The following is a 12,500-nucleotide window of genomic DNA, read 5'->3' on the forward strand; positions in this document are numbered from 1 at the left end:
ACTTTGCAGAAGCCCTAGGACTTTTTTGTATTCTTTGATGGATCCCAAGGTAGCCATTCCAAACAAATTTTAAAATACTTGGCCCAACAAGAGGTTTTGCAAAAATTCACGACTTTGTTGTTAGCCAATCTAAAGCAACTCCCTATCTTTACTTTCGTCCAATTACGGTGTCTCCTTAGATCACAAAACTCAACACGGAGACACCGTTCCCCATGGGCTCGTATTTCGAAAAAAAAAACGGTAATTTTGGCTCACGAATTTCTACAAATGCTTGTCTCATCATGCTCTTGTCCTAGTCGAGACACGGTTTTTGACGATCAAAAGCCTTAATGTGCCATGATCGGTCATAATTAAAATGAAGATTAAAAATAAAAATGACTCGGAAGGCAGTTTCGTCAAGAACCAGCAAAACTCTAAAGGTGGGCAGATACGAGGGGTCATATTACAGGGACATGTAGCAGGGACAAAAACGCGTGTAGTACACGCTCGGGAGACATGTATTAGGGTGGGGTAGCGGGGACATGTTGCAGGGACAAAATCACAACATGTGCATGAGAATTTTGCGGGTACATATCCCAGGGATATGTTGCAGCGACATATCCCCTCGTGTGAACTGATACTTTTAGGATTGTGCAACACCAATTTGGGGGTGATTTTCTCGCCGCGACGTGTCCCGTGAAGTTCACACGAGAGGACATGTCGCTGCAATATATCCCTACGACATGTACCCGAACATTTTCATGTGTGTGCACATGTTGCCTTAGTGTGCACCACACGAGTTTTTTGTCCCTGCAACATGACCCCTCGTGTCTGCCCACCTTAATGGAACAACCGGCACTAAAACATTTCTTAACAGAATATAATATGTCGCCATATCTTGCTGAGTTTTTATAGCTTTAAGATAATGCTATCAGTAATAACCATAACAAGAAATTTAACTCAATTTGAAAGACGGCACCTACAAAATAGCCTCGCTGATAAACCAATGACTCTGAAAAAAAAAATTAAACTTTTAATTTGTTGGCTTAAATTTGAAAAACAGAAACTGAAAAAATATATACTTGTCAACAAGAATAATCCTGTAATTACGCTACTTAATTCTGATAAACTCAGCTAATAAAGTTCCTCCCTACTTGTCCCGCAAAGCAGCTGAATTATCCGAAGATACATCTTCATCAAAACCTCTTTCGCGAGCATCTTTTCAGTTCGTCAACTATGTGAATTTGACGGCATAAATTCGGGATACTGGACGTAGTGCACAAATTGACTTTGTTATCGTTATTACGAAGCTAAAACGAAGATACACATACACCTATTCTATCGAAAAACAGCATTATTTATCATAATTTCCCTTCTTAGTTTTTGCGAATTTCTCAGTCTCCGTCTGTTCCATGAACGACATTTTCGAAAATCGGTTCCTTAATCTCTGTCCCGTTTGGAAAACCGGATTTCTTTTCATCGCCACGACAGAAAGCGCCTGTTTCCTGCTCCAATCCATCCATCTTTTTCAGCAAACTGTCCAAAAACCTTATATACTTTATAGTTGTCTTCAAGATGTTTACCTTTGACAACTTCCTATCCGGTGGATGAGTAGGTAAAATCTCCCTAAGATCTGAAAACGCCAGGTTAACATTCTGTTGTCGCAAATGTTCTCGTTTCTTCGTCACAAACGCGTTTTCTTTGGCGTTCAGGCTTCGTGATTCAAGAAAACGATAGTCTTTGCCCCGCGGAGACAGGAAATACGTTCGTCCAACCGAAGATGGCCGAAATGGAATTCCCCACGCAGTTTGGCAATTTTGAAACGCCTTTAGAGAAATATTCGTCCGAATGTGCTCTTTAACACGAGATTTCTTCATCACGTTTGTGATTTACTTCTTCATCTGTTAGGCTTTAAGTTCACAGTGCTTTTATCTACGATACAATCGAGGTCTTTGTCTTAATACGACCCTAAGCTCTTGTAATAATAACAATTAACAAATTGCTTTATTGTCCACGCGTGCGGTCCGACATTTCCACCGCCAAACCAAAACGTCAAACATTGAACCACACTCTCGAAAATTTACTAATTCTTTGTCACAAAAATACACACAAAATTCTCCATAACCTCGGAAACGACTTAACACGGAGTCATCTGTTTATTAATTTTGGCACACGCAAAAAGGAAAAGCATACTTCCTCAGCGATAGATATCTGCCGCAAAGCCGCTTACAAGCAGATGAAATACCTTAAGCGGCTTTTGACTTATTCGTCCCGGAATTCCTGTAGGGTAGTTATTTTCCTTAATTGTCCGCTCAAAAATGTTTGCCAGTTAAGGCGAACCTCGTTGCCCCGTATACCTTCCCACAATTCTCTACTTGTTAATACTCAAACCGCAGTCTCTTTCAATAAGCCTTTGCTATAAATTTCAAGATCATATTTTGTAATTAATAGACCAGATAGACTGCCGTAAATATGTTTACTTTTCTCTTAAATATGAGCCATCTTGGCGACAACTCAGCTAAATGTGTTTGGTGTGAAGGGGCCAAAACATAACTAAATTAACTCACGCGCATTAGAAATCATAGCAAATCTGAGTAAACAGTCCGTTTAGTCTCGATAACAACATCGTTAACTGCTCTCGCCTAAGCAAACATTGAACTGAATAAATTTTACACTTAACGAATAGAATAGAATACTATATAATAGTCAAAAGGCTGGTAAACGTGGAGTCTTCAAGTCTTTCCCTGCAATGAGGTATTACATCTGCTCGCGTGTTACAGCAAGGCGACCGCATTATGGCTTTGTCATTTTTAAGTGACCTCATTACCCCATTTGTCGGGTAAAGTTTCATTTTGCTTTTTGCTAAAATGGGTTAGCCCCGGGGAGGGGGGCACTGTCAACAACGCCGCTCGCAGTGGGGTTGATTGCTTATTTTAATTTTTTTGACTGAAAATATAAAACTCGTAGAGCCCAAGGATATGAGAATGATGAAGATATTGAGCGATTCATTCATTTCTAAAGAAGAGCGACTTTGCACTTGGAGTTAATTGACACTCTCTCACGAAACACTAACATTTTATTTGAACTGCTTTAACGTTCTGTGACTTGATTTGATTTGCAGTTTTCCCAAATAACTGATCACTTGCGCTCGACTATATAACCTTAAGACTTAAAAAAGAGGTTGTTAATACATTTTCTTTTTGCCTGTAAAAGAAAAATTTGGAGGTAACTTGATGTGCAAAATTGTCACTGACAGCGTTTCAAAAGATTAAGGGCACAGTTTAGCGTAAAGTACAAATATACTATCAAAGCTGAAAAATTCAACAACTACTTTATTTGGAACTCCTACAGAAAAACTGTTTAAAACAATTAATTTTAAGTACAAGGCAAGGACAAAAAAATGGATACCAGGACATTAAGAATAGTAGCAGAGCTAATCGAGCTCAATGGCCAGGTCAAACAATAAAGCGACTACAACGAACTAAAAACACCCAAACAAGCAAGAAATACACACAATTGCAAGGGTATTGGACGCAGCAGTACCTCGCTTTCATGGTTCCGCCTCGCTCTGAGGATGACAGCAGTGACCTAGTCTCTGAGCTAATATTCAAGGTCCACCAAATTACTTTGCTGCTTTCTGGTTCCTGTACATGTTTATCTGCAGACTAGGATTGCGGATAGCTTTGAGCTGTGATGTTCTTTGTAATGCTGTACACATACATTGTATAAACTCATGGCGCATCTTCAATTTGAGACCCTCATGTTTTCACAGCGAACAATTCTGAGTGTACTTGTTCGCTGTGAGTCCGATTTCAGCGCATCTTTGGAAACCCTGCGTGTATGATAAAGCTAATTAATTTAAATCAGCAACACAAAAACTCGCTTTAAAACTGAGGCTGCTATGAACAAGACACCGCTGACTCCGTTGGTTGAGCACCAGATTCCAAGACAACAACTGAAATGATCTACAGGCGGCTGTGAATCTGGAGCAGAAAGTTTTCACGCGTTCCAAGTAAACCAGTGGAACTAGTCAACAACGTCGAAAGAATTTTCAGCACTAAGACATTTAACGATTTGATAACGGCTTAAAAAATATTAAAAGAAAAGGTTTTATAGTGATCGGGGGAAAACCAAAATACCCGAAGGAAAACCTCCCAGGGTAGAGTTCAGAACTAACAACGGCCAAACATGTTTAACACGCTGAATCCGGTAATCGAACCCGAGACACACTGGCGGAAGGCGGGTCCTCTCAACACTCCGTTTTCCCCGCTACCCTAGGGATTTTAGTCTTACGGTTACATAGCAGGGAAGTTATGCCCTACAATTTTGGGAAACTGCAAATCAAATCAAATCAAGTCAAATATTGGCTTTTAAAATCTCTCCGGCGGAGCTCCCTGTGAACCCAAACACGGGTCATTTATTTCATATCCACACACCTCCTCCTCCCGGCAAGGATGACATGCTGTGGAGAGTAATGCTAAAGTCATTTCTGAAAGGGTGAACTAGTCGGCATTCTTTGATTCTGTGATGTTCTTCTGAGTGGAATTTTACTCTTACTGGTTGGCTATTGCCAGGGCAGTTATTATGTCAGTACTTTGATCATATTTTTCTAAGGGGGTGGGGGGGAAGGGGAGTTGTTAATGGCCTTATTTGGAGAATGGATTTTAAACGAAATACCCGGAATAAATTAAATCGAAGGAGCGTGTTTTTACCATAGCACTAGCGTATAGCCGTGCTTTCTTGTTGACTGTTTTTTTTAGGATTGTATAAATGGAGACATCCAAAAATAAACCAGGCCAGAGGTCAATAACAATGGCGGATATCGTGAAATTGTAAAGGAATAATAATGTTATCAAAATTTGAACTAATTGCTTAAACACCAATCTGTTATTTTGTGATTCTTTGGTTAGGTCGTAAGTTAAGACGAAAATAGACCGATTTGCTTCACCTACGTCTATCGAGGTTAAAAGCAGCTAAAAAAACTATCAACACGATGAAAGTTAATTAAGCGCACGGCAATATTATGATAAAAGTAACTTCCTAATTAATATTCTGTGTTTATTTAAGATCGAAGTACTAAATGCGTTTAGACAGTAATGTCGATAATGTATTTTCAAAGCTGGTTAATCTGACTAGTATTTACTCAATTAAGCTTGTCGCAATCCATACTGAGCCTCTCCCCCGTGAAAAGTCAATTGGACATCCAAAGAAACTGTGACTACTCAAATGAAAGAAACCTGTGGTTAGCTGAATTCGCTGACTCTAAAGAAGTATTTCAGTTAAGAGATGTTGTAAAGTAGCTTTACTTCAATAAGGCTAAGAAAATTAATCTTGAATTCAGTCGAAATTTAATCCCAAAGAGTCAATTTGGCAACACGTTAGGGTTGCTTCCTGCCAACATTTCTAACATTATTGTGGCTTTCAACCTCGAACATTTTGTTTCATGCTCTGAAATCAGTGGATAATATTCTTTACAAGAACAACTCGGACAAAAGCTCTTGAACATAACTAAGCGCGCACTTAAACGAGCACTAACAGCGCCACAAAGCTCCACCACGGCTTTTCAAACGTTCGAGACAGTATTCATAATATCGAGCGGCGAAGCTGCGCGAAGAATGGGGAGGACCGCTCCTCCCCATTCTCCCGCGCCACCAATACCGTCAGCTATTCAGGCTAAGTTGAGCGTGACGATGAAATCAACGAAGAAATGTCCGCCGCTTGCACGGTGTAGAGCTGTGTTCACTAAGGATTCTATTTCTTTCAGAAGAACTGTTAAGAAAATGATAGACACGATGCGGGATTCAGGGTAAACAAGGGCTTAAAGTGAAGCAAACAGAGCTTCACGGGTTCTCAAAGAGAGGTCTTCAAGCAGATCATGGCGGGTCATGTTTAAAGTTTCTAATACCGGTACTGATCTTGGGTTGCCTGTGGTGCCGCGAATTTCACACGTGTTTTAATGATGTAGGAGTGACTCAGAGGCGACAAGGTGAGGGAAATACCACAACTTCACAGAGATGCGACCGATAGATAAAACTAATACTTAAATAGGACGCGAGGTAAATAAGGATATATATTACCCCGGAAAATGACGCAAAATGAGATTGTCTTAAAAGGTTATCTCTTCTTAGAGTCAGAGATAAGTTGATTAACAAGCTGAGAGATGAGCAGGAAATGAAGCAAATATTGTTTTGGTTTGGAAGTCGTTGTCCTTTAAAGAGATATATGCTGAAAGGTATTTTAAAAATTGGACTTAAATATGCTTAAGCTCACGTTCCTTAGGAAAGCAAACATGCGGCATTCAATTTCATTAAATCAGAAAAGCACGAGGTACAAATTGCTTCTTGAGCGCATTTTTGCGAGGATCACGGGCGAGCGAATCTCCCGCTTCAGTCATTCGTGACATATTTCAATTATGGCCTAAATATTGAATTCAACACAATATGTCGACCGCTTGCTTTGGTTGGTTGAACACTAGACTACCATAGAGAAAGTCAACCCGGCCGGAAAAACACTCGTAAGAGTCGTAAAATAAATGCTGAGATCATGCCGCATCCGCATTAAATGTTCCGTACTTTGTATGCAACGCAAAACTTAAGTTTAACCATTGACAGACGAGGGATTTTCTTAAAAGTAATGTTACGGGTAACCAAGACTCTGTTTACTTCTCGCCAGGCTAAAGATTGTATGGGCGAATTCAATAAACCAAATTTAAAAGTCCCATAGTTTTATATGTTCAAAAGTTGTAACCCAGATGCAACCACTCAAACCAAACAACTCCTGTGTTTGAACAACCAGAAGATTCAAACTATGAATATGCGACCTTTTGGAAGATAACTTGGTTACAGAGCTAGAAGCTAACTTAAAATGGATTTGCAATTCACTACTGAATCTCTGAGAGGAGGTTCTATGTAGGGGGACTTCTGAATGCACGTTCAATATGCTCCAATTGGTGCTTTAACAGTCAATATGCACAAAGGCATGACAATTACGCCAAGATTCATGACAGAGTCTATTTTGGAAAATTCGTTCACCTAAGAACGCCAGCAAAGAAATCGAGAGTTAAAACGCCACCTTAATTGACCGAACACAGTATATGGTTTATTAATTGTTAATTAACATCAAAGCGATTGAACTAAAATCATGAAGACGCAAATGAAATATCAACCCACAGAAGATCATCAGCCATCCTTCCCGTTTTAGTTCACTTTAAAATGAATCTTTTAATCTGGCTAATTTTCGATCAGAAGAGGATAAACGACAAGTTTAAAGATTGTATCAACTTTGTAATTCCTGTCTTGACAAGTCTCGGCGGTGTCGCGAATGCCTCGATGATCAAACTTCCCGATATCACGGTTCAAATTAAATTTATCTCGGTTCACGGTTACTAGGAAATAAACATGTCTCTGTCAATGAAAAGGCAGAGAATTAAAAAAAAAAAAGACCTCTTATCGTTCTAGGCTCGATTGACGGCCGTTTTGGAAAGGCGGTAAACATCCTCCCACCATATTCCAAAATGGCCGCCATTTTAGTGTTCTTTTGTTTGATTGCAAAGTGGCCCTGTTGACCTCGTTCAAGGTTAAATATTCTTTTGAATTTTACATTCGAAAGCGAGCCAGTTTACAATGAAACTGGAATAAGGTGTATTTGACAGAACTGACCGGCCAGACCAGGCATTTGGAAGGACTAACTCTACAACACCTGTCTACAGGTCTACAACACCTTCAAATTAACACACTTCGAGGATGATATATACTCCTCCAGAAGCCAATGCGAGGGATTATCATGCGAGTATTCCTTCAAATTGTTGCACTTTCTTTGCAAACTGACAGGTCTGGCCGACCAGTTCTGACAAAAGGAAAGCGCCCTAAGACTGAAGCAATCTCGACAATAATGCACCCGTTGACATTTTGGAAAGGAAAGGAAAGGAACTTTATTTAAGTGTCTAGTCGTTCTAGCGCTGGAGCGCTAATTGGGGACACTGTAAACTGAAATTAACAATGAAAGTAAATCAAGTCAAATGTTGGTTTTTGAGGAGAGGGGAAACCGGAGTACACGGAGAAAACCTCTTGGTGCAGAGTTGAGAACCAACAAACTCAACCCACATATGACGCCGAGTCCGGGAATCGAACCAGGGCCACATTGGTGGGAGGCGAGTGCTCTCACCACTGCGCCATCCCTGCACCCCCACATTGGACATTGAGTGCACACGATTCATGCATGTTGTGGTTCTTGCATCAGAAAAGTCTCCTAAATTTTGTTTTGCAAGTTTTGCAAGTAAATTGTGCCCAACTCGGAAAATGCCAATGGTCTCGATCAAATACTGAAAGCTTTGGAAACAAAGAAAATGGAGTTCACCAAAGAGAGATCAGCACGGCAAGACTTAGTTCTTTATCATGAAAATGAATTTTATTTTGAATGGCAACGAAACTGTTTCTCATTATGAGGGAACAGCACCAAGCCTCGTTTAGAAAGAGAGGGTGCAAATGGTATGCTACAATCTCTTTTTGTGATTTCAAGCTCAAGTGCAACATAGATGAATCTCTATAAGTTATGTTAAGCTGTTTAGTGTCCGCAGATCACTGAACACAATACTTGAAAGCTTTTGCTTGATAAAGTACGATGTGTTAAACTTTTACTGTGGGTCACATCTGCCTATGATGGTGTTAGTGCACTCTTCTTCTTCATTTAATAACTGTGAAATATACATACAAAGATTTGGCGTTGACTAACGTCGGTATGTACACTCAATGCTGATATTTTGCGCGTCAGTCTTTCGCCGGATCCATAGCCACCTTTACAATTGGAAAAATTTAAGGTGGCTGATAAATTTTGAAACTTTGCAAAGAGTTCCTTACTTATCGCTTATCGCGTTTACAAATAAAATCTTGTGAGGCAGTGTGGCCCGGTAGTGGTTAGGGCGCTTGCCTTGAGATCCAGTGAGTCCGGGTTCAAGACCCGCTCTGACCACTCGCTGAATTTGTTCCTGGTTGTCCCTGGTTCAACGTCTCAGCTGCACTTGTAAATAGCCAACCGGTTTGCCTCCGGCCAGTTGGGATTCTTAACAGTTGTTGCTCCCTTCCATCGTTTAGTTTACCGTGTTTTCCCTGAAAAGTCCCTATGGAGAGCGGTCAATTAAGTATGTATTCTATAGGAGTTTTAAGATGGCCTTTTGTTGCTATGGTAACCTATTACGTCAAATGGATGAATACAACTTGTTCGGTAATTATTGGTGTTTCATATGGCACCAAAACATTGCTGTTAGGTAAAACAGTGTTGTAGAGTTAATCCTTCAAATATGACACTCCCTCAAAATTGTTGAAACTCATTTGCCGAGTCACCGTCCTACTTTTTAATGACCCGCGTTAAAGAATGCGTAAACTGGCTTAAGAGCAGAGGAAAGATCTCTCAAAATAATCCTAATAATCTTAAAGAAACACAACCTCGTTCTCACGGTCTCCATTGTCGTGGGAGCGAGGTTGAGAGAAGCAAGCTCCTTAAACGATTAGCAAAGATTATATTAAGTCCATTAAAAGCTTGTTATCTGATGAGATTCCTAAACAAGAGTAATTCCGAGATTTTAGAGCTTAATATAGTCGTTTAACAATTGTTTGCAATGGTGGAAGTTCGACCTTTTTCCTTTTACACTTGAAATATGAATAAAGTGATTTGTTTAGAAACGCGGTAAACGCAAGCGGCTTCCTCAAACAACTTTGCTGCTTTTTTTGGCTTAAATGCTGAGTCAACGTGAACATTATTTGTTAATTAGCAAAGATCATTCAAATCCGCAAGGGAAAAACTAAACATTGTGCTCATTCCAACACGGTCCCACCCTTAAAAAGGTTTTACCTCGCTTTTGTTTTACAGCTATTTCTATCAATTTGCTAAACTTTGCAAAACGTTTGAAGAAGTCCTTGCCATTCGCTTGACCTGACAATCTTCCTTTCATCCGCAGAACACTAATGAGGTGTGATTAATTCCGACCTTGAAGGGTTTTAGATCGAAATGATACGCTATGACGACGGATTGGTACAGAATGACATAATTTTGATATTTATCAAAGAAAATCGAGATATCGCTTTGACAAATAGCGAGACTTATCTCAAGAGCTTGTTATTTGCAGTAAAGTATGCCAGGTACAACGTGTTGAATCGTGTTATTCTGACACTGCTTTTATCGCACGCAAGCAAGGTAAATAAGAGGCCAAACTGCTCACTTTTCATATCTGTATCGTGATATGTCGATTTGGAGGGCAGATATCGTAAACTGAGGTCTTCCAGGAGTAATCCTGCACGTGAAAAGCCACATATCACAAACACGCGACAGAAGACAAATGCCTTGGAGTAACAAATTAAGCCACACGAAAAATCGCAAGTCTGGGTCTTTGCCGTATTGCCACGGAAGTGCATCAACACCTGTAGGATATTTTGGTACAACGATTCGAAGGAGGCCCGTGAGCTTTGGTTTGGAATTGCCGTTCCAAAGTCGGAGGAATTTTACTAATAGTCGAGAAAGATGGCGACAACATCACGTCAACATGGCGTTCGGTGAACTTAGAAAGCTCCTGCCGACGTATCCACACGACAAAAAGCTTTCAAAACACGAAATTTTAAAACTGGCTATGAAATACATCGCGTTTTTAAGCTCGGTGCTGGAAGGAATGGACTCGAAGGACTCTGGGATTTGCACCAAGTCCGTTCACATTGATTCCTCAAAAGGTTCTCCAAGTTCCGAGTCGAGTGCTCCAAGTGACAGTGAAAGTTTGTCTTCAAAGTTAGACTTGGAACATGTCAGTGTAGAATCGCTTGCATCTGAGATAGACCTCGACGACGAAAAGGAATATTTTTCAAGTAGAAATATACGTTAGATTGTAAGGTTTTGGGTATAAAAGAACTTGAACGTCAGAGACGAAGTTTGCATGGAGTTCCACCCAGGTCAAAGAACTACGAGTAGTTGCTCTTCGAGTTATCACAGCTTAAAAGATTTAATCGAAAGAAAAACTTCTCATTTTTCAGTGAAAAAGCATTTAAACACTAAATATTCACCTCTGGAAAACAGCTCAGGTTGATTCTGGACTATAAAATAACGAAAATCGCAAGTTTTACAAAAAAGCGAGGGATCACTAAACTATGTTTGGCAACATACTGGTTTCCGGACTTCATGCAGTTTGCCAATACATGTGTCGTACAGGTACGAGTGGCGATCAAAGGAAAATCTTTTCAATTCTCAAATTTCTGTTTTCTTATCAAACCATTGAGATTTTTATCTGAGTTTAGAATTCCGGCTATGGCCGACTGTCCTCTTGACCCGAAAGCTTTTGCTTTGAAGGCAAATAAGCCGTTTATATTTGCTAGTGAAGTTAATTAAGATTAGTTAACATGAAGAATTTGAAGTGCAGGTTTATTGCAGTAAGTAATCCCTGGAGACTGTTATATTCTGGAATCTAAGAGCAGTCGCCCAAAAGCTAAGATTTTTCCTTGAGATAACCTTTAAGTTCAAGAATTTTGTACTTGAATATGTTACAATTAACTGTCTTACCACACGGAGACAACTCCTTGCTTTTCTTCAACTTCTTTCACAAGCGTATCTATATACATTCGTTGTACACACCACGTTAAAACAGCAAATCTACCTGAAAATAAAATAAAGGGACTCATAAATCCCCAGACCTTGTATTTAGATCAAGGAGCTCTCGCGTCAAATTTCAGTGTTCTGAAATCTCTTTTGAAAAGCATTAATTACTTAAATATTTGTTAATTTTACCTTTCAACAACTTTTATTATGAGATAGCCAAAATGAGTAGCTCTTTTTCACTCACTCCAGATTTTCAAACTACTTTAATTAAGTCAAACGGAAGATACATCAAACGTTTATTTTGTTTCCGTAATAAAATTATTGATACCAGATTTCATCAAAAGCAAAGCAGCCTGGCGCGGAAAAAAAACACACCTTAAACCACCTGGCATGAATTCAATTTACTTAACATGGGATGGACGCGTGCCAAAAGCATTGTCCTCTCCATCCCACCCCACCCCTTACAACGAATTTAGGGAGGGAAAAACAGCGATAGAGTCATTTTGTTGGGTATATAATAACAAACCTTAAGATATAATTTTACTTTCAGAGCTCATTCATTTTTTTTTTCAAAAGCTGACAGCCGCCAAATTGTACGTAGTATTCAGTTACATGCATATGTACATTTGTGAATACCTTTCGAAAGTTTCTCTAGATGGTCTTAGATAATTACTCCATAACTAAATTATAAAATGACCAATCTGCATGTAATTAAAGCCGTGTTCACAATCAACGTTGATTATGATCAACTGAAGTATAATTCAGGCTATCATACTCCATTCAATTTTATTCCATTATGGTTCTGTTCACATCTGTGAAACTTCAAATACAATAAGCAGGGTAACCTCGCAGTGCGCGGTTGCTACGATTATCATCACCATGCTTGAGGCGAGAAGAGAACCAAAGATAGCTTCCGAGAATAGAAGAAGGTAAATCCAACTCTTCGCTGC

The 12,500-nt window shown here is 39.6% G+C and overlaps 1 protein-coding gene and 1 long non-coding RNA gene across 6 annotated transcripts in view; one reads left to right on the forward strand and one right to left on the reverse strand.

Moving 5' to 3' along the window:
* The window catches only part of LOC138023711 (N(6)-adenine-specific methyltransferase METTL4-like), a 49,144-nt gene that overhangs the window by 3,796 nt on the left and 32,848 nt on the right, over positions 1-12,500 (reverse strand). The window contains exons 8-9 of one of the 4 annotated variants that reach the window (XR_011126750.1): positions 11,515-11,608; positions 3,523-3,811 (exon numbers count right to left, since the gene is read on the reverse strand). Coding sequence is in view for 1 of the 4 variants with exons in the window: in XM_068870755.1 (XP_068726856.1) it covers positions 11,591-11,608 (18 nt within the window). In the remaining 3 variants the exon portion in view is untranslated. Of the gene's footprint in view, positions 1-3,522; positions 3,812-9,145; positions 9,165-10,844; positions 11,609-12,500 lie in introns of those variants that run through there. The other 3 variants (XR_011126751.1, XR_011126749.1, XM_068870755.1) reach the window with 3 other exon arrangements.
* LOC138023712 (uncharacterized) overlaps positions 5,657-12,500 on the forward strand; it is an 11,988-nt gene continuing 5,144 nt past the window's right edge. Inside the window, exon 1 of one of the 2 annotated variants that reach the window (XR_011126753.1) lies at positions 5,657-6,211. This is a non-coding gene — a long non-coding RNA (uncharacterized lncRNA). The remainder of the gene's footprint in view (positions 6,212-12,500) is intronic. The other variant, XR_011126752.1, reaches the window with a different exon arrangement.

Source organism: Montipora capricornis, chromosome 11 (genome assembly GCF_036669925.1).
Source record: "Montipora capricornis isolate CH-2021 chromosome 11, ASM3666992v2, whole genome shotgun sequence".
Taxonomy (NCBI): domain Eukaryota; kingdom Metazoa; phylum Cnidaria; class Anthozoa; order Scleractinia; family Acroporidae; genus Montipora; species Montipora capricornis.